Source organism: Podarcis cretensis (assembly GCF_951804945.1).
Source record: "Podarcis cretensis genome assembly, chromosome: 9".
Lineage (NCBI taxonomy): Eukaryota > Metazoa > Chordata > Lepidosauria > Squamata > Lacertidae > Podarcis > Podarcis cretensis.
In genome coordinates this window covers 14,048,680-14,075,886 of record NC_137178.1, presented here as the reverse complement: position 1 = coordinate 14,075,886, position 27,207 = coordinate 14,048,680, and the positions used below count along the sequence as shown (strand labels likewise).

Below are 27,207 nucleotides of genomic sequence, written 5' to 3'. Positions count from 1 at the left end.
GCCCCAAGACAGACGGATGCCAATAAGCCCCAACAGCACCATGAGCACAAATAATTATGGGTGCACAGTAAAAAAAGGATGTATAGAGGCAGGCCTTGAAATATATGACACATCTAAAGATAGCATCAGTGACTCAGTGTTATGACCTTAAGCGAGTTAATCTCCATACCCTCCAACATTTCTCTGATGAAAGTAGGGATGTCCTAAGGAGAAATGGGACATTCCAGGATCAAATCAGAAACTGGGATGTCTTCTGTAAATCCAGGAATGTCCCTGGAAAATAGGGACACAGGGAGGGTCTGCAGATCCCCAAGAAATTGTGGCTGCTCATGATCTTTTTCTGCATCTACTGACTAAGATCCACCTTTGCTATTAACACAAAAAATGCACTACCTGGTAGCTAGTCTGCAAGTTGATACCAGTTTATTATGCCCAGCGGAACAAACAAAAGCAGTTTCTCTTTTTTCTTTTTGCCACCAACTTCCTTAAACCGACAAAGGTTGCCTGCTGCACTGAAGTATCTCTATAGTGACACCAGCCTCCGAAGGGACCTGTCGCTTTCGAAACACTTGGTAAGTGGAATGTGTGGCGTTACTGTCTGATTTTTCTTGAAAAGAGGAAAGATCTGATAGGGAACTCCTGGAAATGGATGCTGCAATAAGCTAACAATTAACATAACCTTCCAGGAAAAAGAAGGGGGAAACGTAACCTGTTATCAGTGCTGGTAATTTAGGTTTATCAAGAGTGCATCTCAACTTCTCAACATCTAAACATGTCCATGCCATGCTGCAGCAGAACTGACTACCCAAAGAGGCAGATGTAAGCCATGAATATCTGGATTACATATGCCTGGTTTTCTTCATGCATCCCAGTTGAAAAGGGGCATGTATGCAAAATTTAGAAGGGCTTTGGTGGTTCTACAATAACTGAGGAAAACAGAGAATAACTGGGGAGCGTTCCGGCCATCTTGGCTTCAGTTCAGATAGATGCTCTTACCTGAAAGGAAATAAGAGATCATCAGGGGGGTTTGGGCTGGGTGTTCATCAGTATGCAGATGACACCCAGCTCTACCTATCTTTTAAATCAGATCCAGTGAAGGCAGTTAAGGTCCTGTGTGAGTGTCTGGAGGCGGTTGGAGGATGGATGGTTTGAGGTTGAATCCTGACAAGACAGAAGTACTGTTTTGGGGGGACAGGGGGCAGGTGGGTGTGGGGGACTCTCTGGTCCTGAATGGGGTAACTGTGCCCCTGAAGGACCAGGAGCACAGCCTGGACTCACAGCTGTCCATGGAGGCACAGGTTAATTCTGTGTCCAGGGCGGCTATCTACCAATTCCACCTGGTACGCAGGCTGAGACCCTATCTGCCTGCGGACTGTCTTGCCAGAGTGGTGCATGCTCTGGTTATCTCCCGCTTGGACTACTGCAATGCGCTCTACGTGGGGCTACCTTTGAAGGTGACCCGGAAACTGCAATTAATCCAGAATGCGGCAGCTAGACTGGTGACTGGGAGTGGCTGCCGGGACCACATAACACCGGTCCTGAGAGATCTGCATTGACTCCCAGTACGTTTCTGAGCACAATTCAAAGTGTTGGTGCTGACCTTGAAAGCCCTACATGGCCTCAGTCCAATATATCTGAAGGAGCGTCTCCACCCCCGTCATTCAGCCCGGACACTGAGATCCAGCTCCAAGGGCCTTCTAGCGGTTCCCTCAATGCGAGAAGTGAGGTTACAGGGAACCAGACAGAGGGCCTTCTCAGTAGTGGCGCCCGCCCTGTGGAACGCCCTCCCTTCAGATGTGAAGGAAATAAGCAGCTATCTTATCTTTAAAAGAAATCTGAAGGCAGCCCTGTTTAGGGAAGTTTTTAATATTTAATGCTGTATTGTTTTTAACACTCGATTGGGAGCTGCCCAGAGTGGCTGGGGAAACTCAGCCAGATAGGCGGGGTATAAATAAATTATTATTATTATTATTATTATTATTATTATTATTATTATTATTATTACTGAGGCAGAGAAGAGCAACAAGCTGAGCAGCAGAAGTCCCAGCAGCTGCTTTGCTCCGGCAAGGTGAGGGGAGCTGGGCTTGAAGCAGCAATCCAAGTTTGAAGAGTCCAAAGCGTTCAGAACTGCATGGATGCAACAGAGTTGTTCCCTCCACCCCCCCCCCATGCTTTTATAATTAGGGGACTTAGGAGACTGAGATGGTTGAGTGTGCAGGTGCTCACTGCGTCAGGGAGAATGATGTGTGTGATCCAGGGGCGTGCACTGCATTTTTTCATAGGGGAACAGCTAGGGCCAGAGGCGCCAGCTTGTAAGGGCAATTTAGGGAGTGGGTCGGGTGATGTTGCGCATGTGAGCATCACACCTCCCTCCCTAAGCTTCCCAGGCTTTCGGAAGGAGGTGTCCGACCTCTGACAGGATTCTGGAGCCCTTCTGTCTTCTTTCCAAAGCCAGAGGGGCAGTTTTCGGGAAGGCGGTGGGAGGGTTCTTGGACCCTGTTGGGACATCGTGCCTCCTTTCATGAGCTGGACAGAAGCTTCCTGGGCTTTGGGAAGAAGGTGCCAGGCATTAATACTTTAATACTCTAATTTACTGGGGATATTTAGGGGACTAGTGTAGTCCCCTAGTCCACTGACCGCCTGCCACTGGGGTGCTCCCACCCATGAGAGCCCCAAGGAGTCCTGAGAGGCAAGGCCAGGCCTAGGCAAACTCAGCCCTCCAGACGTTTCTGGACTACAACTCCCATCATCCCTGACCACTGGTCCTGTTAGCTAGGGATGATGGGAGTTGTAGTCCCAAAACATCTGGAGGGCCGAGTTTGCCTATGCCTGGGCAAGGCTGTGTCCTCGCCACCTGACACTGGATACTCCACCCTTAATAGTGCTCTGACACCCTTCCCAGATTAAAAGCGACAAGTTAAGCACTCAGGTATCATGAGATTCACATAGTGTGGAGAGTAGGAGCTGCCACACACGTGTGATAAATATTGCAAAGATGCCTGATATTATTTTCTCCCAATTCCCACTGGTGACAACGCATGCTCTGCTTGAAGATGCTTAAGAGTGCTCTCCCTTATTTCAGGTGTGCCATGCAAGGCCATAGCTGTCAACTTTCTCCTTTTCTTGTGAGGAATCCTATTCGGAATAAGAGAATTTCCCTTAAAAAATGGAAATGTTGACAACTATGTGCAAGGGTGAAGCCCAGCCTCTTGCTCTAGTTGCTTTTAATGTGGTGTATCATTCAACACACCTCAGAGTTGTCCCCGGTTAGTGTTTAGTTCTAGTTCCAGAGAAGGCAAATGTGTTTGTCTGATGCAAGAGTTTTGTGACACCTTAAAGACTAACAAAATCAACGCATTCGTCTTCAAGGTGCCATAAGACTCTTTGCTGTTTTTTCTAGGCTTCTTTGCCAGCGGTCTGCTGTACCTTTTTTAAACAAATCTCTTTCCGCACTGTTCCTGGTACTGTCTAACGGTTTTAAGCCTAACTGCCATGGGGAAAGGAAGGGGGATCTGTGGGTCAGATAGGGAGGAAACATCTGGTCTACAAGAAGTAGTGTGGCTAGGCAGAAGGGAGCAGGCATTTTCACTTTGCATTTCTTAATGCAGAAAGCATTGATCTGATGTGTAGAGATCTTTCTATTCTAATTAATTCAAGAGGGTTCTGGAAGCTTCTGGAAGCTTCTCTGTGTGAAAGAAGCAAACAGAAAGTTCCTGATGTTTGGGTTATTCCCAGTGCTTTTTTTTCTAAAAAAAATGTTTAGGGGTACTCTCATTTTGACTCAAGAAAATCACCATTTTAGAGTTCAAATTGGGGGAGGGGGAGTAAATGGACAAAAGTACAGATATTCACAAAATGTTTAGGGCATGCCATCCCCCTGCATCCCCAGAAAAAAGCACTGAGTACCTTCAGAGAAGCTGAGTACAGCTGGTTTAAGCTGATTCTGTTATCTCTTCCGTCAAGGTCAACCTGACTATCATAAGAGGCCAAAAGAAGCCTGGGTTTCACTTTCTCTTTCCAGCTCTTTTACTTCTGGTGTGGTGCTCCATACGTAGATAGTGTTAAGGGTTTAGACTTAAGTTATTGTAAGTTTAAGTTAAGTCTGCTGCAACTGGATTTCTTATGGACAGTGCCAATCCTGAATGTATTATATTATATTTGTGACCATTATGCTTATTTGCCTTCAATCAAGCTCTGCTGGATGAAATATTAATTGCTTCTGGTCTATTTTTGGGGAATCCTGCAATGTGTTTAAGTTTTTACTCTGCTAACTGTACAGTACATTAGAATCTACTCTGGATCAATATTGAGAATTTCAGTGACAATTTTATTTATTAAATTTGTATAGTGTTACAGAAAAATCTAGGTGTGAGGCTGTTCAGTCACCCAGCTCGTCGGGCAGAGCCCGCGGGTCCCTGCGGAATAAAGGAAGGAGTCCAGCCAACCGGAGCAAATAGCTGTAGACCAAGAGTTTATTGCGCAATAGGTTCAAAGAGCAAATTTTGAACCCTGAGGATGGGGTGACAAAGACTTTTAAAACTTCCCACCATATCCCAGAATACAGTTTGTACAGCATCATTGCTACATCATTCCTACATCACTGACATGTCACAAAAGGGGAGGGGTTAACCTTGGCAAACGTGTCCAGACAAGTCCTTGGTACCGAGGCATCTAATCATAAGCCTGCATTTTTATCAAAGCTTATATTTTTGATTAAGGCCTGTATATTAAGATGAGCTTAAAGATTTTCAAATGTTCATGCCAGGCAGAAGACCAGCTGCCTAAGAACCTTGGCAAGATGTTTATTCTCCTGGACAAGGGGGGCCCCTGATTTATAGCAGAAAACAATTCTCAAAGTCGTAAAAAGGGAATTACAGGCTGACAGCCAAGGTTACACTGACCCTACATATTACAGAAGATAAAAAAGCAGAGAAAAACATAATTAGGAGTGGGTAAATAGTAAAATAAAACCATGTGCCTCCCATTAAACTTGAGCCATATTTTCCTAAGGTTGAAAGGTCAAGAGCAGTGAAAAAGGCAACTGGCTTGGCTGGAGAAAGGGAGTGTAAAGAGAAGAAGAGGTTTTCTTTCTATTTTATTTTGAGGCTGTAAAATGTTCCTTCCTTTTTTACTTTGAAAAGGTTTATTCTTCTAAAAAGCTATCTATGTTATGTATTAAATATATTGGCTTAAATGTAATTATGCAAAGGAATTAGAAGCTAAGAAATGTTAAATCCTTATGCTAGATTCTTATTTCATATAGCTGGAAGAGATCACAGGGGCCATCAGCCACCAGCCCAGCCCCCCTGCCAAGCAGGAAACATCATTAGAGCACACATATGGTTGTCAGGCCTTTGTTTAAAGACCTCCAAGAGAAGGAGATCTTTCAATGATGATGTGAACTCAAGATCCTTGACATCTGTTTAAGATAAAAATTTAAGATTAAACCATTTGTTTTGGAGGGCAATAGGGCGAGGTGAGCTGGTAATTAAGGTTCCTTGTTGAGACACATGTAAGATATATTACTACTTATTTGTCATTTATAGATAGAAGAATATATAGCTTTTTGTTTCCCATAAAAGGGCAAGAGGAAATGAGTGTATCTTTTGTGATTGGTTCTAGCAAACAGCCAATAGGTATTTCAACCAGGCTGATTGGACAGAGGCAGCCACAGGAGGAGCAAGGGGGCTGGATTAAGGAAATATAAGTGCTGGCCATAACGGCAGGAGGGCAGGCCAGAGCTTGGTAACCATATACCACTGTGCCTCATATTTATTTGTCTGACAAATAAATTATTATTTTAATTTCTCTATTGCTGCGTTGAATATTTCATTCCAGCTAAGCGTTAACCACAAGCAGGGTGCTACAGTACAAGATTAGCATAAGCAGACATGGGAGGGCAAGACTCAGGTATAAGATGAGCATAGACAAATATGTCTTAAAAGTACAATAGAGGTTCCTTTGCATGTCTGGAGCCTGAGGCGAGTCAGGTGATGAGATTTGGCTTCTTTTGGCTAACAATGAGCCCAGCAATTGTCACCTCTGGGAACTTCCTGGAGTCCCTTTTCAAGGGGAAAATAGCTTTGGAATGGAGGAAACTGGGAAAGGAGATGGTTTTATATTATTTTTAAAGCTAGGTAACTTCCCTGAGCTGTCAAGTTGAAAGGATACATTCAGGCATAATATTTGTAATATTTAACTTTAAAGATGTGCCCCGCCCCCGGGTAATTTCCGTAACAGCCTTCAATCAAGCTCTGCTGGATGAAATACTAATTTCCTCTGGTCTATTTTTTTGGGAATCCTGCAACGTGTTGTAAGTTTTTACTCTGCTAATTATACAGTACATTGGAATCTACTCTGGATCAATATTGAGTAGAATTTCAGTGACAATTTTATTTATTAAATTTGTATAGCATCCTTCATCCGAAGAGCTCAGGGCAGTTCACAGCATAGACATGTTCCTTGCATTTGTATTATTATATTTTCAGAATGGAGATCTGTTTATTTTAACACCACTCTCTCTCTCTTTTCTTTAGAATCAGCAGCCTGGAAAATGAACCCTCAACCAGTGATCATGCAGCAGCCACAAGTTGTGGTTATCCAGCCATCACAACAGAGCTACTGGCAGACAGGCTTGTGTGACTGTTTTAGTGACTGCGGAGTATGTGAGTAGCTATGGTACAGATACCTCTCCTTTGTCATGGAGATTAAGGTGGTTTACTCAGTGGGTTGAGTTGGGAAAGGCAGCCTCAGTATGCATGCTGGATGCAAACCTTAAACAAGTATGAGCTTGCTCATCATGGCCGTTATGGAAGCACAATTCTCTCTCCACTGGCTGAGTTCTCCATCCGGTCCTTTTAAAATATATATATATATATATAGTAAAGGTAAAGGTAAAGGTACCCCTGCCCGTACGGGCCAGTCTTGACAGACTCTGGGGTTGTGTGCCCATCTCACTTAAGAGGCCAGGGGCCAGCGCTGTCCGGAGACACTTCCGGGTCACGTGGCCAGTGTGACATCGCTGCTCTGGCGAGCCAGAGCCGCACACAGAAACGCCGTTTACCTTCCCGCTGGTAAGCGGTCCCTATTTATCTACTTGCACCCGGAGGTGCTTTCGAACTGCTAGGTTGGCAGGCGCTGGGACCGAGCAGCGGGAGCGCACCCCGCCGCAGGGATTCGAACCGCCGACCTTTCGATCGGCAAGCCCTAGGCGCTGAGGCTTTTACCCACAGCGCCACATATATATATATATATATATATATATATATATATTCATTTATTAATTAGATTTATATACCACCCTTCATTGAAAGATCTCAGGGCTGCTCACAAGATAAAAATACAAGATAAAAGAACAAATGATAGTTAAAACCAGTGCTTTTTTCCGGGGGGACACAGGGGTACGCATACCCCCCCACTTTTTTCAAAGAGGGCCAGATTTGATGAAGTGAACATGCGTGAGGGCTGACCAAAGTTGAAGTAGGATTGAATTTGCTGAGCTTTTTATTTAGGGTTTTACATCTACTACCTCGGGGGCCGGATTAAATCGTCTGGGTTAGGCCCCCAAAAGGGACTTTGCACATGCCCTGCCCTAAACATTTTGTGAATCTTTGCACTTTTGTCCATTTACTGTATTTCTTTTTCCCAATTTGAACTATAAAATGGTGAAAACAAAAAAAAATTCCTTCCAGTAGCACCTTAAAGACCAACTAAGTTAGTTCTTGGTATGAGCTTTCGTGTGCATGCACACTTCTTCAGATACACTTCTGAAGAAGTGTGCATGCACACGAAAGCTCATACCAAGAACTAACTTAGTTGGTCTTTAAGGTGCTACTGGAAGGAATTTTTGTTTTGTTTTGACTATGGCAGACCAACACGGCTACCTATCTGTAACTATAAAATGGTGGTTTTCTTGAGTCAAAATGAGAGTACCCCTAAACTTTTTTTTTTAAAGAAAAAAAAAAGCACTGGTTAAAACAGAAGTAACAAAGCAGTAACCACCACAAACACATGTAAAAACTAAAAAATTCCTTCCAGTAGCACCTTAAAGACCAACTAAGTTAGTTCTTGGTATGAGCTTTCGTGTGCATGCACACGAAAGCTCATACCAAGAACTAACTTAGTTGGTCTTTAAGGTGCTACTGGAAGGAATTTTTTTGTTTTGACTATGGCAGACCAACACGGCTACCTATCTGTAACTGAAACATGTAAAAACTGTAGAATATTAAATATTGACGAAGAATGTTTTTGCTTGGTGCCTTGTTCTCTTCTAATGGCAACGGCCCCCGCCTGAGGTGCCGGAACTGAGTTCCACTGAGTTGGAAATCCCTTTGCTCTTTGCATGAATGAAATTCTGCAGACTGGTTGCATCCCAGGGATGCCACTGGTACATGCAGTCTGCCTTGGCAGGCGTCAAGCAAGCCATGTCAACCAACTATTGCTCATTATTCCAAACAGAGGAAGCAGGCTTGTATCAAGTAAAACAACTGGGCTAGCTCATTCTCTTATATTTTTAAAATAATTTTTATTGATTTTAACATATAAATTATAAAATGTACCACAAAACTTATCACTTATACAATCTTTTTAGACTTCCATCAGCACCTCTGATGATCCACCGTTTTAACCACTTCTTATGCATTTCTTAACTTTATATTGCCTTTACATCTCTTAACAAATCATCCTTCCCCTTCTCCATTTTTGCAATACTTCCAATAATACTCCTCACAAAATTTCTTGCAAACCTACAAACATTGTCTGATCTTCACAAATGCTTTTCAAATAGTCCGTAAATTTACTCCAGTCTTCCGTGAATTTAGGATTTCGAATCCTTCCTGTTAGTTTATCTAATTCTGCATAGTCCATTAACTTCATCCTCCATTCTTCAATCGTCGGTAATTCTTCTTGCTTCCATTTTGGGGCCAATAATATTCTTGCTGCTGTTACTGCATATAAAAAAGCTTCTATTCCTTTCTATTTATATCACTCCCAACAATGCCCAGTAAAAATGCTTCTGGCTGGGCTATCTCATTCTCTAGGGCAGGGGTTGGCAAAGTTTTTGTGGCTTGGGCCTGTTCACGGTCCCGCAGCTTGTCGTTTTCTTGTACCAGCAGCACGCTCTGCTAAGTGATGCTCTCTTCACGCTCTCTTCTGTCTAGGTCTCTGTGGAACATTTTGCTATGTATGCTTGGGATGCCAAGTTGCTGCAGATATGAATGAATGTTGCCTCTGCGGCACAAGCGTGGCAATGAGGTCTGTTTACCGAACCAAGTATGGGATCCCGGTAAGTGGAGCTAGCCTGGCGAGGGCAGATCCAGGTTTTAAGGATCTACAGCGGGTTGTTTTATTTTTACTAGAATCTCAGGTGCAAAATAGCAGCTCGTGTATGTGCGTGTACTCTCATTACTAATTCTTTATAGTAATTGATAAGTGTGAACTGTTAATTATTTGCTGATGTTTAATTTTACTGTTTACTATTGGATTCTAATGGATTGTTGAATATTTTAAAGTCATTGTGACTTTTTATATTGGATCAGATTGTTACTATTGATGTTTGATTTTTAAAATTATTTTCATACCTGATGGAAGCTGCCCAGAGTGGCAACCCAGCCACAGGAGCAGGGTCTAAATAAATTATTATTATTATTATACAGTTAAGGAATAAGGTGCCTCTGAGCACACCTACACATTTATTTTTAGTACCAGACTTGAGCACACAGGTCACACCCATGCCGCACATTTAAATGCTCTTTACAGTAATCCCACAACTTATCCGGAGGTTATGTCCCAGGAATTGCTCCTAAAGCCAAAACCATGTATAGTCAAACACATTGGGTTCAATGGCGAGTGGGATTGCCAGTGGTTTTTCCCGGAACCCTGCCCACTTTTAATGTTTTTTGTTTTTAATTGCCACAAATGTGAAGCTCATTTATACCCCGCCCTGAGCCTGGTTTTGGCTGGGGAGGGCGGGGTATAAATAAAAATTTATTATTATTATTATTATTAAATGCACACAAGCCACAGGCTTAACTGCACCACTTTAGCTTTCCCCAAAGAATCCCCAGGACTATAGTTTCCTTTCATTCTTTAAAAAAAATGTCTATATTTTTCTGTCTCAAAATAGGGCTGTAGATTCTTAGGGGTGCTGAGAGTTGTAAGGAGATCTTGTCATAGAGCTACAATTCCCAGCACCCTTGAACTATGCTTTCTAGATTCTTTGGGGAAGTAATTACTGTTTAAGAGTGTGGATGTGACCAGTGTCCTTTCCACATTCAGTCACACCTCGTTCTCCCTTCACGTTTTCTTAATTTCAGCTAATTTAGAGGGGGGTAAGGAGTCTTTGGGACACGGGTGGTGCTGTGGGTTAAACCACAGAGCCTAGGACTTGCCGATCAGAAGGTTGGCGGTTCGAATTCCCACAACGGGATGAGCTCCCGTTGCTCGGTCCCTGCTTCTGCCTATCTAGCAGTTCGAAAGCACATCAAAGTGCAAGTAGATAAATAGGTACCGCTCCGGTGGGAAGGTAAACGGTGTTTCTGTGTGTTGCTCTGGTTCACTGGCTTAGTCATGCTGGCCACATGGCCCGGAAGCTGTACACCGGCTCCCTCGGCCAATAAAGCGAGATGAGCGCCGCAACCCCAGAGTCGGCCACAACTGGACCTAATGGTCAGGGGTCCCTTTAAGGAGTCTTTGTGTTTAGCACTGTTAAATAGTTGGGAGCCAGATTTCCTGGGCAATCTACTGCAAAGATCACCCAGTAGATTCCATCTACTTTTACTGCCCTTTCTTGCTACTTGCTACAAAAGGCTTTGGGATTCAGTTACAGGCATTTAAATATATGCCCCACATGAAGTTTGTCCCAACCTGCCTGTTGACTCTTCATCTGTATTTAATATTTCTTTTTCCAAATATTATCTACTATTTGCCTCATTTCTTTTTAACAGGGATCCATCTGCGATGACTACTGCAGTCTCTGGTGTTACCCTCAATGTGCCCTTTGCCAACTCAAGAGAGACATCAATAGAAGGCGTGAACAAGGAATCTTTTAGGAAAGTTGAGAGTTTTGATGGCATTTATAGTTCAATTTAGTTGTTGCTCATGTTAAGCGGTAATGTGAATTTTTCAAAAAGCTTCTAAAATCACACAGGTAACCTGTGGGCTTATACAAATCTAAGTGTTTTTTAGCTGTTAATCCAGTTTCTTGCCCTCCCAATTATTCCACACCTGCATGTATTTGAATTAGTGTATAAGGAGCAACAGCAGTCTTTCCAAATAATAGTAGTAGGTGTTCCCTTTTGTGCTTGTCTCACCTTCTGATTTCCTGATTCAGTTATGTCAATTAAGTACCAACAGCGCATGTGTAAAATATGTTTTTCTTGATCTTCACCCTAATACACATCTTGCAGAGTAAAACATGAAGCTCACACACAGCCGCCTTTTCTAACTCTTCATGCTCTAAATACTAATTTAGCCCTATGAAGAGTTCTGTGGATCTTGAAAGTCTGCAATACCTCCAAGAAGACTGGGATATTATTTGACTTGTTCCATCTCTCTAGAATGTGACCATCTGAATAAACAGGAAATCTGCTATAAATCCTTTCCCAACTCTCTCTTTTTGGGGTGCGTGCAGGGGACTGGGACAAAGAAGCCGAAGCCCATTTGTATATGTGGAAGTTTTCTGAACAAGTGGGACACCACAATTTCATATCATCCAGTAACTACGTGGTGAACCTTAAAATGGCCTTTTGGAAGAATATAAACATAAGATCAGAATAAACTAGCTTTGAATGCTGTGTGTCTGTGAGATTCTCATCTGCACATCCTGTCTCTGGTTACACCCCAAGAACATAAAACTACCATTATAAATTTGAGATGGGGAGAGAAGAGAAAGAATTAATTCTCCTTTTTTTATAGTAAACTAAGTGGGCACCTGAGAAGGGGTAGTATAGGGTTCTCATATGAAGCTGAATACCCTGATCATACCTGAATAACCAAATTGTATGAAAACTCAAAATTATGCATTGGAATAAAGGTAAAGGTACAGTGGTGCACCGCAAGACGAAAAACGCGCTAGACGAAAGGGTTTTCCGTTTTGGAGGTGCTTCGCAAAACAAATTTCCTATGGGCTTGCTTCGCAAGACGAAAATGTCTTGCGAGTTCCTGCGGTCCCCCCCCCCTTTTCTAAGCCGCTAATCAGCTGATCCGCTAAGCCGCTTATCAGCTGATCCGCTAAGACTCTAAGCCACTAATAGCGCTAATCCGCTAACGGGCTTGCTTTGCAAGACGAAAAAACCGCAAGACGAAGAGACTCGCGGAACGGATTCTTTTCGTCTTGCGAGGCACCACTGTAAAGGGACCCCTGACCATTGGGTAGTCGTGGCCGACTCTGGGGTTGTGGCGCTCATCTCGCTTTATTGGCCGAGGGAGCCGGCATACAGCTTCCAGGTCATGTGGCCAGCATGACTAAGCCACTTCTGGCGAACCAGAGCAGCACACGGAAACGGCGTTTACTACTTGCACTTTGACGTGCTTTCGAACTGCTAGATTGGCAGGAGCAGGGACCGAGTGATGGGAGCTCACCCCGTCGCGGGGATTCGAACCGCCGAGCTTCTGATCGGCAAGTCCTAGGCTCTGGTTTAACCCAGGTTAGCCAAGTTCTAAGATTCACATGAACTATATTGATTTACATGGTTTTTGCATAACTGATGTCAATAAACATTTCCCCACTATAACTATTCCTCTCCCCTTGTCCCTTAGTTTCACTAGACATTGCTCATACAGGTTTAGGGGCCAGATCCACTCCCATCCATACATATTTGGCTAGAGTGGATGGCAACTTCCTTGTACTAGTTTTCTCTTTGCTCTGTATACGGAGAGGCTATATATACATATAATAAACAAAGGATGAAAGCCTTCCAAGGTGTAACAAACAGCTCCACAGACTGTAGATTCAACACAAGAAATCAATTATCCTGATGGAAGTTCTGTGGGGAGGATAGGATGTAGCAAATGAAAACTGAAGATGCCTGCCTTTATTGGAATAATGACAGCTAAATAGAATATGGCACTTCAGTTTCCAATGCACACACACAAATATTCACAAGGCCACGAAACAACTGAAATTTTAATGCAAAACTTAAAAAACATCTTGTATTCCATTCAGTTATTTTTTAAACAGCTTAATATCTATGTACTACCATACCTTTAAGATAAACCTTTGGGGTTTTAAACATAATGTACACACATCTACACCTTTGTCTAGATAGGGTTCTAGCAGAAGTTGAGCCATAAGTTCTTATGCTAGCTTCACATTTTTAGATGAAAATAAACAAACAATCTCTACAGAACAGGGGGGAAATGAAAGTCTACTGAGCCATCTGAGCTTCCATTGCCTGTGCTGTCCATTCTGGGGCAGTCTGACTAATCTTCTCCAAAAGGTTGTTAACTTGGAAGCAGAGAGACTGAATCTGTTTGTCCCACGTCGGCAAGGCTTCACGAGCTAAAAGACAATAGAAGAATTCATTCTTGCATTCATTGCTTGTTTCTATTAAATTTCCTGCCATTATCTGTTTGCTGCATAAGCAAATTTTCTGTTACCAGGTCTGCAGATACAGGTATTTTGGAATACAGGAATTCAAACTATTGCACGGACACTACTGCCATCTGGTGGCTACAGCGAGAATTACCACTTTGTCATATGTTGATTGTAAAAGGTAAAGGGACCCCTGACCATTAGGTCCAGTCGTAGACGACTCTGGGGTTGGGCGCACATCTTGCTTTATTGGCCGAGGGAGACTGCATACAGCTTCTGGGTCATGTGGCCAGCATGACTAAGCCACTTCTGGCGAACCAGAGCAGCGCACGGAAACCTTCCCGCCGAAGCAGTACCTATTTATCTACTTGCCCTTTACGTGCTTTCAAACTGCTAGGTTGGTAGGAGCTGGGACCGAGCAACGGGAGCTCACCCTGTTGCAGGGATTCGAACCACTGACCTTCTGATCGGCAAGCCCTAGGCTCTGTGGTTTAACCCACAGTGCCACCCGCGCCCCATGTTAATTGTACACCTGGCTAAAATATTTTGCTTTTGCATTACATGTGCTTCAACCACACCTAAAGCAAGAACAACAAGCTAGAGCTTAACTTACTTTCAAAGTGAACAATTCCATCTATCTGATCAATAAATCCATTCATGCGACCCTCTGTTATCATCTGGGATGCTATCTTTTCCGCCTGAAAAACAAAACCCAAAAGGACATCTACTTTTAATAAACAGAAGCCCACTCTTGATATGGTTTTTGCCACATGTATATGTATATAGGTGTGTCGGTGGTAGAGAAAAGTTATATATGTCAATTTATTCTGCAGGAGACCTTTGCAACTGTTGATTACACTGTGGTTTAACCCACAGCGCCACCTGCATCCCTTATAGACAGTATAGAAATTTAATAAATCATCATCTTATACCAGCATCAATCATTTTTTGTTCCTTTCTTTTTGAACGCATCTGCTTTAAGCAGAAGAGCGAACTAGTTCTTCATCAAACTAGACGTTATTAAAACTAGCTTAGTTTGAACAAAACAAAAGCAAACAGTACACAAGTCTATATACCTTGGCTGCAGGAATTTCTAATAACGCTCCAAGTTCTTCAAAGGTAATATTATTATACAGTTTGCTTGCAGATAACAAATTATGCTCAATGACAGCTCTGTCCAAAATACTAGAACCTGAAATAGAAACTGACAATGTATTAGGAGTTTGAAATTCAGCATGTATTTGGCTACAAGTCAAATATAATTTAAAAAACCTGTATGTAGCATATGCAGTCCTCAATTTCTGTTCCATCAATACTGCTCCGTAATAAAGGTAGAAAAGAAATTGGCTTACATTATTATGATATTATCATAACTTTCATAATATGATTTATTGGCTTTAAATCATTGTGCTGAACAGGATATAAACCTGCTTAACTAAGAGTAATATTTTTTTGCATCTTTGTCAAGCTTACAGAAAGGAAATTTCAGTCTAAATGTTGATGGAAGCCCAAAGTACTACATGATGGCTAAGGAGATTAGAGCAGTGTTTCCCAAACTTACAATAATTGCATGCCCCTTTTGAGTGTTCTATCTTACTGGAGTACTCCTTCTTGGCTGAAAATAATACTACTTTATCACTGAATTAGCTTTTTTTAACTGCAGAAAACATGAAATAAAATTTAAAAATTCTACTGTGTACAATTTGAAAACTTTCATGTATGACCAGGGATACACATATCATATTTTAGGAAACAATGGATTGGAAATTTCATGGAACTAGGTTATTTGTGCCAAACACTGGAGTATAAAAGGATATAAAGACCCAATGTAAATGATTACTAAAGCTGACCCAAAGTGCAACAATGCTCATTTGGAAGGGTATATACAGAAAGGAACAATGTCTGAGTGCCCATCAGAACAGGGTGCACCCGCACTTTAAGAGACCCAAGTACCATCAGCTGTTGTTGCTTTTTGGTGTGGCATGAGCATTGCAGCAAATTCTTGCAATTGGTTCCCTCTGATAATTCTGTCTAGATACATTTTCTCCAGTATCCCATAGGCCGCAAGCTGCTGGCATCTTTCATCCTTGAAGAGAGTAGCTAACATACGGGAACGCTGCTGTCCTGAAAAATAGTAAGAATACCGTGAACTGGGACATCTCAATTCAGTACTGTTCACTTCTATTTAAATGCATTTTCTCAGCTGCCTTTTTGAGAGCCAGTAGCAAATGGCCAATTTCTTCCTGCCTGCCCACAGCACTCAACTGTTAATACTTGATGACTTTTCAAATTATACCTGCTAGGTGCAGATTGCTTTAGCAGCTAGATCCTTTCTATGGAAACAAACTGCAATTTCTGCTTCTAGAATGCTACACCACCAAGATGATTTGGTTTCAGTAATCCTAATCATTAACATGAAACCGTACATGAAACATTCCAGTGACACAGGGCAGACAACCTGTGGCAGCTTATGCAGAAGTTTTGTTAAAGGAAACATAACATGCATACTGCTTTAGAGTAGAGCTCCCCCACCCCTTGCAGAACAGGATCATATATATAATCCCAAAGACTAAAATGAAAATTGCATATATAGAAGTCAGCCATCAAGTGTTGCTTTACCTGCTGATGCCAAGATTGTGCAATGCAAGGCATGTTTCAGTGCCTCAAGTCTCTCACTTTCGTGGACTATGCTCTTGTAAGAAAGCTCATTATACCTCTGGGCAGCTTCAATGAACTTCCTTCGGTAGTCAAGAACGCGAGCATAGCACACCTGAAACAGGAAAAAAACCATACAGTTGCTCACTATGTTACCTATTAAATCCAGTAATAATATTTGAGGGTTCCCACTTTTCATGCAACTGACCATCAATTTTCATGCTATAGGTCAGAATGATAATAATAATAATAATAATAATAATAATAATAGTAATAATAATTTATTTATATCCCGCCCTCCCCAGCCAAAGCTGGGCTCAGAGCGGCTAACAACAGTAAAATAATACAGCATTCTAAAATCAATTCATTATGAGTTCAAATCAGACTGATGGCAACCACTGGGCTAGAGTTCTGTGAAGAATTACCAAAGGAGGGGGAATGAGAGGATAGCAACTGGTAGGCCAAATCTGTATCTCGGGAAGTAGCAGGACCACAGCCCCTACTCCAAATAACCTGTCAGTTCAAGAGGGATGTGAAAAGAGTAGAGGTTGTGGTGCTGGGACTTTGAAGCAGGACACTTTGGGGAGTTAGGTGCATCAAGCTCACTGCTCCACCAAAGTGGCCCTTGGAAAAACTAGGTAGAGCCTGGAGGGGTACAGAGCATGGAATGACTTGCAATCTAGGAGTTACATGTTCAAATCATAGAAAAGTCACACAAGAACTAGGTTATTGTGTGCTTTCAACTGTTTGGCCTTCCAGTCAGGCATTAAACACCACTGGTCATCACAAAAATGCAGTAATATGAACTGTAAAGGTAAAGGTAAAGGTACCCCTCACCATTAGGTCCAGTCGTGACCAACTCTGGGGTTGCGGCACTCATCTCGCTTTATTGGCGGAGGGAGCCGGAGTACAGCTTCCGGGTCATGTGGCCAGCATGACTAAGCCGCTTCTGGCGAACCAGAGCAGCGCACGGAAACGCCGTTTACCTTCCCGCCTGAGCAGTACCTATTTATCTACTTGCACTTTTGTGCTTTCAAACTGCTAGGTTGGCAGGAGCAGGGATCGAGCAACAGGAGCTCACCCCGTCATGGGAATTCGAACCGCCGACCTTCTGATTGGCAAGCCCAAGGCTCTGTGGTTTAACACACAGCACCATCCGCATCCTTAATATGAACTGTACTGGAGTACATTTTAGTGTAAGTGGTCACCACCAGACGGGATCCCATGTTACATAATGAAATTCTCTTTAATCCAATGGGCTGCTAAGGCAAACATGGGCACCGTTCAGGTAGTCTGTTTATCCCCATCCACCAACAAATAATGAATGTCCTCCCTACTATTCAGGAAGGGAATTCTCTGAAGAAGTCCTTTGAGAAATGTATCCCTAGGAGAATTATACAGGGAGCAATATAGTATGTAATGAACAATGCTTTCCATCTCTCCCTAGCCCCAGTGATTTACAGATACTATGGCTATCTCCCATCCAAATATGTTGTGGGCATAGTTTGGAATCTCAAAGCTGTAAATGCCTTCCTCATCATTTAAGCTGATAACTTAAAAAAGCAATCTTGGAGACCATAATCAGATTTCACATAATAAAATGGCGAAAATTGCAGAGTTTGAAGATGACATTTAGTTAACAGATGGCCTCACTTTTTATTTATCCTGATTTGCAACTACAAGGGTATCAACCTTGAGGTCAGCAAATGAGGAACAGATGTATATGCAAAAATATAATGATAAAACTTTTAAGCAATATGTTATTTCATTTCACTCAAAACAAGAATGTTAGTATTTCACCTTATAGTGAATTTGTAACTGTTCATTGGTTGATTCATTCTGAAGAAGAGATGCTCTGTTGATGTAAGCCTCAGCCTGAACGGGATCGTCATCCTCCAGGTACAGTCGGGCAATTTTTAGGTAAGTCTCCAATTTATAATCTACATTGTATTGCCTTGAATAGAAAGGGGGAAAAATACACTATTGAAACCTCAGTTCATTTGCATCATAAGAGTTTTGCAAACATACTTACAGTAATACTACACGCTGTATAATGTTTGCCACCAGCCAACTCTGGCTGAAAGGAAAGATAGGCTCCCCAGAGAAATGGAGAAGCAGGATACTCAATGGCAACCCCCCTGCAAGAGGGTATGGAAATGTAATTTATTGGTTAATTTTGAATGGTAATAGTCATAAGGCTTTACTCACAGTAGACTATTAAAATGGGCACAACTAATTTAGGCCCATTTTAATGTCAGTAGGTCTACTTTAATACCACCCACTGTCTTAATGCAAATGCATTCAATGTGGGGCCCTTCTATATGCTGTGGACGACAATTCCCATCAACCCTCAGGGATTATGGGACTTGTAGTCCTAAAACTTGTAGGGCACGTTGACTACTCATCATAATGCAATACACTATTTGATGGAAGCTAGCAACAAGGTCCATGGCAGTCTCTTGTAAGGAAAAAAACAGCTCAACTCTATGCACTGCTCCACAGAAGACACTTGGATCGAAATCAAAAATAAAAATAAGTGCAAAAATAAAAATAAAAAAGTAGAGGTTGCTGAAACCAAAAATAGGACTGTGCTCTAAAGATTATAACTGCAACATGAGCAGCACCAAAGGGTTACGAGTTCCCCACAAAAAAAGTTTCCAGGTGGATCACTGATCTATCAAAATAGTATGTGCAACTGTTACAGAACAATCAGAGAAGCCAAAGCTATTGAAAGGAAACAGATCCAGAATATACCCAATGAAGCATTTGTACTACAAAAGGATATACAATGTATGAAGAAAAAATGTCAGGTTTTCTAACAACTATTTACTTCTGTCCTGTTTCCAAAGGAATCCCCACCAATACTTGTGCTGCATTCCGCCAGTCTTCTTCTTTCTCATAAATCGATGCAAGATGTTGTCTTATAGAAGCAACCTGGGAAGAATGAGGACATAAAATTATAATGCAATCAAGTTATCAAATTGATCCACTTTCTAATATCCTTTATATTATCTGTTTCCTTTTGCCCATTTGACAATGATAATCTGATTTTACATGATCTACAATATCTTTAAATATACTTCTCAATCAAATGCATATGAGGGATGTATTAGGATACAAACTGCCAAGAAGCGTAGTGATTTTTGTTTTGAGTTTTTCCAGGGTAGTCGCGAAATATGTGGTGTAGAATTTGGTACAAATTTTACAAGAATTTGGTGCAAATTTTACAAGCTGCAGGAAACTACAGGGCAAACAAAGCTACCTTCAATTAATGACTGTTTTAATAAAGTTAGCAAAGTATGCCAGGATGAACAAAACTGAATAGTCTGTATTCATTATTGGAACAAATTGACTTGGGGCATCTTTTCCTTGTTGTCCTTTTGGCAAGGCTTATCATATGCCAGTGATATCTATTATATTTTAGAGTACAGTACAGTGGTACCTCAGTTTTAGAACAGTCCTGTTTAAGAACGATTTGGTTTAAGAACTCCGCAAAACCGGAAGTAGTGTCCCAGTTTGCAAACTTTACCTCAGTCTAAGAATGGAATCCAAATGGTGGAAGGGCACTGGTGGCGGGAGGCCTCATTAGGGAAAGCGTGCCTCGGTTTAAGAATGGTTTCGGTTTAAGAACGGACTTCCAGAATGGATTAAGTTCGTAAACCGAGGTACCACTGTACTGAAAATATTTCAATATACTCTTCTCTTTATCTGACTGGTTTGCCAGAGCCTTCTTGGAGACAATTACCCATCTTTGGGATGTCCTTCCTGGTGAGGTGTTTCTGTCTTTTTCATTATGTTTCCTTTTGGAGGAATTTAAATAGTTGTTTACCCAGGCATTTGAAACGTACTGTTTTTGACAACCTTATTAGCGGAGGGCATGTGTCTTGTTTCACATGTTTGAAAATGTTTTTATTTTATTTTTAATTGTATTTTTAAATCATTTTGATGTTTCCTGCCCTGGGCTCCTTTGGGAGGAAGGTTGGGATTGAAATTTGATCACCATCTTGCTCTTACCTGCTCCTCAAATGAAATTACACGAGGTTGGATCTTTTCCAAGGTGAAATGGTAGATTTCTTTGGCTGTGCCATCAGGAAGACTCGGAAGATGGGTACAGAAGTCTGTCAACAACTGGCGTGAAATCACTAAACTGACGTTTTCATTGACCACTGGTTTAAGAGACACAAGGTGGAAAGAAAGTCAGGCTATACATTGTCATTAGGCCTGTCATTTTAGTGAGCATTCAGTCTATAATCATTGTTAAGGCCCCTGTTTCCAACTCAAACTTTTAGGCAGCTGTACCAGCTCGTAAGAGCCTGGGCATAAAACTGTTACACTGACATAGCATCTGTTTGCAACTCAGTTGCTGTGCTATCATAATGAAAAGGCTCGGAGTCACCATTGTGAAATGTGGAATATGAGTTGCATGGCACAGAAGTGGGGGGGGGGAGTGCTGCCCCTGCACGGGCACAACCCATTCATTGTTTCACCACAGCACAGTTTTATGATCGGATGCCAAAATAATCATACTAGTATTAACATTTTGCAGAGACCATAACCTTGGATAACAGGATTATGAGATAACAACCCTCCTACAGCCTAGAAATGTTTATTCAGAATATCCCACTGATTTTGATGAAATTTATGTCAAAGTATTCATGCTTAAAAACGACACCTCAACCTTTTCCCTACCAAATCCCCAGTGCTATATTGATGCCTGTTTCAATGTACAAAGATTTCTAAGACCATTCATTTTTTCCGATTGCAATTAAATACTTACAAAGCTGTCATTCAACAATTCATGAAAACTGATAATTAAACTCACTTGCTTCTACAAAGGCTTTTAATGCCTCTAATTGTTCCACTCCTGAGAGCTGAATTGCTTTTTCCAATATCTGACGATACCTGCCAGAATGCAGTAAAAAAAAAAGTGTTAAGGTTTAAATATCATCGAATACAGAGCTAATTCTAAGCTAGATGGACTAGCAGTCTGACTTATTATAGCTTCCTATGTTGCTAAAAATTGGTGTATTTTTAAAATTAGCTTTACATCTTGTGCATGTAAGGACAATACACATGATATTTTAGAATGCCATTCTTCTCAAAACCATTTTAGAGTATGTACATGCCATACTTTCCATTTCAATGGAAATCCTGAGATCTAACAGTTCTGGTGCTTTCCCACTGCAATGAAATGGCTAGGCATAGAAATGAGGACACAATTTGACAATTCCTTTTGCAGAAAGAGAAGATTATCATCCTCTTTTCACCTTTTCTTGCATTAACTCTAATCAAACACAAGAGTACAATGTTACGCAAGGGACTACCTTTTAGTCCTCCAAAAGGGAGTGTGAATGCACATCATTATGCTGAGATACAATGAGCAATCAAAAAAACAGCCAAACAGCATCAGGCAAAAGCTGGGTATACTTGTATTTACGACATCATTAATCCCATATTATCCTGCCTTTCCAACTCTTGTGAGTGAAATCTCCTGTGGTTTAGGATACTAAATGGAAGACAGAGGAGGGAAGCTTCAACTACAGCTGCAAGGGAGGCCAGTTCCTGGAAGTCTGTGTTGTTGGCATCTTGAGAGACAAACCACTACTTTAGCAGCTCCAAAGTGACCTCACAGGGTGTAAGCCTGGGCTGTGTGTTTGGAGGTCCTGGGCTACTCAGATGACAATACACCCCCCCCCCCCAAATCTAGGAGCCACAGGTGAGAACTGAGTGCAGGGTTGGGGACCAAAGATGGACAAACAACTCCAGAAGGAGCTTGTCTCCCAACACCCCATAGAGCTGTAATAATCTTACATAAACTGCTCTTATAAGGTCCACCTGAAAAGCTGCATAGAAACACACCGAAAAAATAGATCAGGCATGGCCAAACTTGGCCCTCCAGCTGTTTTGGGACTACAACTCCCATCATCCCTAGCTAATGGGACCAGTGGTCAGGGATGATGGGAATTGTAGTCCCAAAAAGGCTGGAGTTTGGCCATGCCTGAAATAGATAATAGACTCGAATTAGACCGGGAATCACCGCTGGCTTGTTTTTACGGGTTCGAATGAACTTCTGCTAAAATCCCAGGAACTGGTGCGAGGAACCACTGCTGTTGCTGTTACCAAATAAATGTTGACAGCTACCCATTTATTTTCTTAACCCACGCTGCTTCTTTTCCATAAAGATCGCCCTAGAATAGATCCACAAGGCCCAACAGAACACGGAGGGAACCGAACCAGCGCCATGCAGATCCAGAACAAGACCTGAGAGGAGGGCAGGCCTCCCTAAGCCAAGAGATGCTCCTGCCTGCTCCGCTTCCTCCTCTCCCCACCCCGCAACCCCGGTCAGACTCGGCGCTGGCTGCTACGGGAGAAGAATAAATAATAAAATAAATAGAATTTTATTTATATCCCGCCCTCCCCAGTCGAAGCCGGGCTCAGAGCGGCTAACAACAGCAAAATAATACAACATTATGAAATTTCATTATGAGAAGGGAGGGGAAAAAGGAGCCGCTCACTTCCCGGCCAGGTCCTTGTGGGAGCCGCTCGAGCTCATGAGCTGGGTCAGCTCCTGCCTCACAGCCGCCGCCATTTTGGATCCTCCCCCTTCCCGCCCACAACCTGTGAGGGGAAACACTGCGCCACCGGCTCCGCCTCCTCCGGCGCGAGACGCCTCTACGCTAGAGACGGCGACGCAGCCGCGTATCCATACGGAGCCAACGGAAATGCGCCGTGACGTCACGGATCCCGGAAGCGCCGAAAGGGGAGGAGGAGGGACCCTGAGCGGAAGTGGAGCGCGCTTTGAGGAGGGAAGGCGGGAGAAACCAGCGCGGCGCGAGAAAGAGAGAGGGAGAGGGCGGGCTCGCGGCTTGGTTGGCTGTTTGGCGCTGGTGACGCGGCGCCGGTTGCCAGGGCGCCGCTGCCCGAGCTATGATGGGATGCGGCGGCGGCGGAATGGCGCTGGGCGCGTGATTTTGAACAAACGCGGAACCTGCCGCAGCTGCTGCTGCTGCTGCTGTTGCCGCCGCCGCCGCCGCGAGCAGCCGCCGCTGTCACGGCGACCAGCCGGCCGCGCGCGGGAGCGAGCCCGGGAGCGCGCGGGCGGCGTTGTCATTACGGTGGGGCCGGCGCGGGGGGTGGAAGAGACCGATGTGAAGCGCCGGGGCTGCGGCGGGCGCAGGTGAGCGCTAGGCGGGCCGAGCGGGGGGCGGCGGGTCGCCTGAGGGGAAGGAAGGGAGAAGCGGCGCAGCTCTGAGGCGCTCGAGGCGGCGGGGGACCCAGCGGCCGCCTCCTTCCCCCTTCGCTGACAGGACGAGTCTGGCCGGCTTGTGAGGTGGGCGCCTCTCGGGAAGGGAGGCTCAGGACCGGCCCTTCTCCGCCTCCCCTCAGGATTATAATATTTTTAATTGTCATTTTTCTGTCTGTCCGTGACGAAGGCAGGAGGTTTTAGGCCTGGCAGGAGCTGCGCGGAAGCCCCGGGGTAATATTTTGGCCTCGGAGCCGCGACGAAGAAGGAGGGAGGAGGCTGCATTGTTTTATTTTCAAATTGCTTCCCATTCTTCGGTCAAGGAAGGCCGCGGGGAGCAGGGATTTGCCCCAAAAGCGAGGGGGGGGGGAGGCTGGTGGCGTGTGTCGAGGCTGTGAGTTGTAAGTCCTGGGCAGAAGCGACTAACAAATTCAATAAATAAGAGCAAGAAAGGGGGAAAAGAGTCTCGTTTTGAAATCTCGAGTTCGATCTCAGTCTGAAGGCTGCTGCTCAAGGAAGTCTGCTTTTGGCAAATCATGTTGTTGTTGTTGTTTAGTAGTTTAGTCGTGTCCGACTCTTCGTGACCCCATGGACCAGAGCACGCCAGGCGAATCATAAAGGTAAAGGTAAAGGTACCCCTGCCCGTACGGGCCAGTCTTGACAGACTCTGGGGTTGTGCGCCCATCTCACTTAAGAGGCCAGGGGCCAGCGCTGTCCGGAGACACTTCCGGGTCACGTGGCCAGCGTGACATCGCTGCTCTGGCGAGCCAGAGCCGCACACGGAAATGCCGTTTACCTTCCCACTGGTAAGCGGTCCCTATTTATCTACTTGCACCCGGAGGTGCTTTCGAACTGCTAGGTTGGCAGGCGCTGGGACCGAGCAGCGGGAGCGCACCCCGCCGCAGGGATTCGAACCGCCGACCTTTCGATCGGCAAGCCCTAGGCGCTGAGGCTTTAACCCACAGCGCCACCTGTGTCCCCCTTGGCGAATCATAGGGGAGGGCAAAAACTTTAAAATTACAATTCCCAATACGGATATTTATTTGTCCTGAATTTAACGCAGGTGGAAGTGTTTTGCTCTGTTGTTGAAACAGGAGCAGCATAGCTGGCCTCAAGCACCCCTCTCTTTCTCACAGGAAACCACAGTTTAACAGGGACTTTAATCTATATGGCAGTCAGCTGAGTTCCCTGTGTTTACTGTATGGGAAGTCGTTGGACTCTTCTCTTGCCTTACAATCTTATCAGACCTGGGCGTTGAATGGTGTAAAGAGCAAGCTGTTATTGGTGAACTGTCAAAGATTGATGGAGTGTGGCTTGACTGATGTACAATATTCCAAAGTAGCTTTTCTATTTGATTGGTAAGAAAATGAACTATCTTCTGCCTGTCTGTTCCGTATCTCTTGTCTAAACAGCTAGTGCATATCTTGATGGCAATAGTACTTTGGTTTTTATAATGTAGATATTAGAAAGAAATGTTAAATACATATTTTGTTTTCCCTCTGATCAAAATATACAAAAATCCAACCAAATCCATTCTTTGTAGAGAAGCCACTTCACAAATTAAGCAGCTGTTATTTAAAATGCATTTCTCCTGTCAAAACCTAGTACATATAATTCTAAATTTACAAGTATTTATACACTTACGGTAATCTTGAAATCAGAATGGTAGAACTAACAATACCTTTGTGGGTTGCTCATTATGACCCATTTACTAGCAGAGGGCAAATGAGCCAATGGAGCAATAACTTTGAGCAGTGTATACTGCTAAGTATAAACAAGGAAGCTATATTTCAACACTATCAGTGGTCCAATATTATAACAATTGCTTTCCAACTATGTTGATTTTGGAAAATCAACAAAAATGCACTTGGGAGCGAAAGGTGAATCTATTGACAGTGGTGCTCAATGATGAAATACCAATAAATTCTATAAAATTATATCCAATATTAGTTATACTTTCAGTAGACATAGTGAAATCAAAAAATCCTTTTTTGATTTCAAGTCTATTGATTTGTGGGCAAGCCACACTACATATTTCTGAAACCAGTTAAAGCAATACAATGTAAGCACAGGAGAAATGAAAACAAAAAATACTCCTATTAAATAACAAGTGCAATACAAAAGAAGAAGAAGAGGAGTTTAGATTTTATATCCTGCCTTTCACTCCCTTTAAGGAGTCTCAAAGCGGCTAACATTCTCCTTTCCCTTCCTCCCCCATAACAAACACTCTGTGAGGTGAGTGGGGCTGAGAGACTTCAAAGAAGTGTGACTGACCCAAGGTCACCCAGCAGCTGCATGTGGAGGAGCGGAGACGCGAACCCGGTTCCCCAGATTATGAGACTACCGCTCTTAACCACTACACCACACTGACTCTCTGACCTCAAACAAATTATATCGCCTCATCTCTAAAAGCTTGGTGAAATAAGTCTTTCACTATCCTCCTAAAAGAGCATCCTACTGTGGAGAAATACACCTTAATGGAGAGAGAGTTCCAAAGTTTTGGAGCTGCCACTGAAAAAGCCTTATGAGCCCTGTTAACCTTGTCCCTTATAGGAACCACCAAGAGAACCTCATTGGCAGGTCTTAAAGACCAGACAGGTTGGCATGGGAGAAGGTATTATTTCAAATATTTAGCTGAGATTCCTGCATTGCAGGGGGTTGGACTAGATGACCCTTGGTGTCCCTTCCAACTCTGATTCTATGAAATATTTGTTTTCTGGGCTGTTTGGGGCTTTACGTGTTAGCATAAGCACCTAAAATGGGGCTCAAGAAACAATTAGCAACCTGTGTGGATGCTTTAAAATGGGGATAATATGTGAGCAGGCTCCTGCTCCACATAGGCCACCCAAGCTAGACAGATGCAGCTTGGTAGTCTCTATGCGTGGGTGAGATGATGGTGTCAAGAGGGGGAGGTGGCGACTGGATTTGTTAGGCACCAGGGAACATTATAGGACGTAGCTGAGCATGTATAAAAGGGATGGGCTGCACTGAACCAGGGTTGGACCAGACTGTTGGTAGTTAACACCAAAAAGCAGCTTTTAAACTGATTGCAGTGGGGGGAGACCCAACAGGAGCTGAAGAGGGTCCGATTTAGAACAAATCTCCCCCTTACGATGAAGTTGATAAAGTGATGAACATTTAAATCGGGGAGGTGTGGAACTAGGCATATTGGGTGCAGGGGCAAAACAAAGCAGTTCAGGGAGGCCAGACCACAACAGTTCAATATGCAAATGCCAAAAACACTTGAAGAGAAAGACTTCATACAAGTTTTTATACACCAGTGCTAGAAGCCTCTGAACCAAGGTGAACTGGAGAGCTTGGTCTTGGAAGATGGCATTGATATAGTGGGTATAAGAGAGGCTATAAATACTATAGGAAGGACAGGGAAAGATGCACTAGAGGTTGTGTTGCATCAAAGAGGGCATTGAGTGCAGCAAGCTAGAAATCCTCAGACAAGGCACAAAGAAAGCAGATAAAAGTTTTTCGCCCTCTCGCATAACACTAGAACTCATGGATATTTGATGAAAATTCAGAACAGATAAAAGAAAGTATTTCTTTGTGCAGCACACATTTAAACTAGGGAACTTGCCTCCTGTCGGAGGCTGTCATGGAAACCCACTTGGATGGCTTTACAGGAGGATTAGACAAATTAATGGAGGACAAGACTATCAACAGCCACAGTGGTTCTGTTCTACTTCCACTGTCAAAGGCAGTATGCCTCTGAATAAGTTGCTGGAAATTGCAAGTGGGCAGAGTGCCGTTGTGTTGTCATGTCCAG

At 43.3% G+C, this 27,207-nt stretch overlaps 3 protein-coding genes across 6 annotated transcripts in view; 2 read left to right on the top strand and 1 right to left on the bottom strand.

Moving 5' to 3' along the window:
• The first annotated feature begins 317 nt into the window (after nucleotides 1–317).
• Nucleotides 318–11,593, top strand: PLAC8 (placenta associated 8). 2 transcript variants are annotated; one of them, XM_079991264.1, is made up of 4 exons: nucleotides 318–572; nucleotides 6,537–6,665; nucleotides 9,159–9,283; nucleotides 10,944–11,593. In XM_079991264.1, the coding sequence occupies exons 2-4, from the start codon at nucleotides 6,554–6,556 to the stop codon at nucleotides 11,046–11,048; spliced, it is 342 nt and encodes a 113-aa protein (XP_079847390.1). In that variant the 5' UTR covers nucleotides 318–572; nucleotides 6,537–6,553; the 3' UTR covers nucleotides 11,049–11,593. The 2 variants fall into 2 exon arrangements, with proteins under 2 accessions (XP_079847390.1, XP_079847389.1); XM_079991263.1 differs by lacking the exon at nucleotides 318–572 and adding an exon at nucleotides 5,869–5,910.
• A 1,512-nt stretch (nucleotides 11,594–13,105) lies between these two features.
• COPS4 (COP9 signalosome subunit 4) lies at nucleotides 13,106–22,861 on the bottom strand. 2 transcript variants are annotated; one of them, XM_079991010.1, is made up of 10 exons: nucleotides 22,702–22,861; nucleotides 21,009–21,088; nucleotides 20,201–20,352; nucleotides 19,017–19,120; nucleotides 17,987–18,140; nucleotides 16,151–16,301; nucleotides 15,485–15,655; nucleotides 14,608–14,735; nucleotides 14,145–14,229; nucleotides 13,106–13,498 (listed from the first exon to the last, which is right to left on the bottom strand). In XM_079991010.1, the coding sequence occupies exons 1-10, from the start codon at nucleotides 22,773–22,775 to the stop codon at nucleotides 13,365–13,367; spliced, it is 1,233 nt and encodes a 410-aa protein (XP_079847136.1). In that variant the 5' UTR covers nucleotides 22,776–22,861; the 3' UTR covers nucleotides 13,106–13,364. The 2 variants fall into 2 exon arrangements, with proteins under 2 accessions (XP_079847136.1, XP_079847137.1); XM_079991011.1 differs by having other exon boundaries at nucleotides 14,608–14,723.
• Nucleotides 22,862–23,229: 368 nt separating this feature from the next.
• LIN54 (lin-54 DREAM MuvB core complex component) overlaps nucleotides 23,230–27,207 on the top strand; it is a 46,718-nt gene continuing 42,740 nt past the window's right edge. The window contains exon 1 of one of the 2 annotated variants that reach the window (XM_079990814.1): nucleotides 23,230–23,363. The gene's annotated coding sequence lies outside the window, so the exon portion shown is untranslated. The remainder of the gene's footprint in view (nucleotides 23,364–27,207) is intronic. The other variant, XM_079990819.1, reaches the window with a different exon arrangement.

Excerpts from the sequence above, each read along its gene's own strand:
- PLAC8 (XM_079991263.1), top strand. Across the intron at positions 6,666-9,158 it reads TTTTAGTGACTGCGGAGTAT|GTCTCTGTGGAACATTTTGC; the intron begins GTGAGTAGCTAT and ends TCTTCTGTCTAG. Across the intron at positions 9,284-10,943 it reads GAACCAAGTATGGGATCCCG|GGATCCATCTGCGATGACTA; the intron begins GTAAGTGGAGCT and ends TCTTTTTAACAG.
- COPS4 (XM_079991010.1), bottom strand. The coding sequence starts at position 22,775 with ATGGCGGCGGCTGTGAGGCAGGAGCTGACCCAGCTCATGAGCTCGAGC. Across the intron at positions 19,121-20,200 it reads TAATTTCATTTGAGGAGCAG|GTTGCTTCTATAAGACAACA; the intron begins GTAAGAGCAAGA and ends CATTCTTCCCAG. Across the intron at positions 18,141-19,016 it reads CCTTTGGAAACAGGACAGAA|GCAATACAATGTAGATTATA; the intron begins GTAAATAGTTGT and ends TTTCTATTCAAG.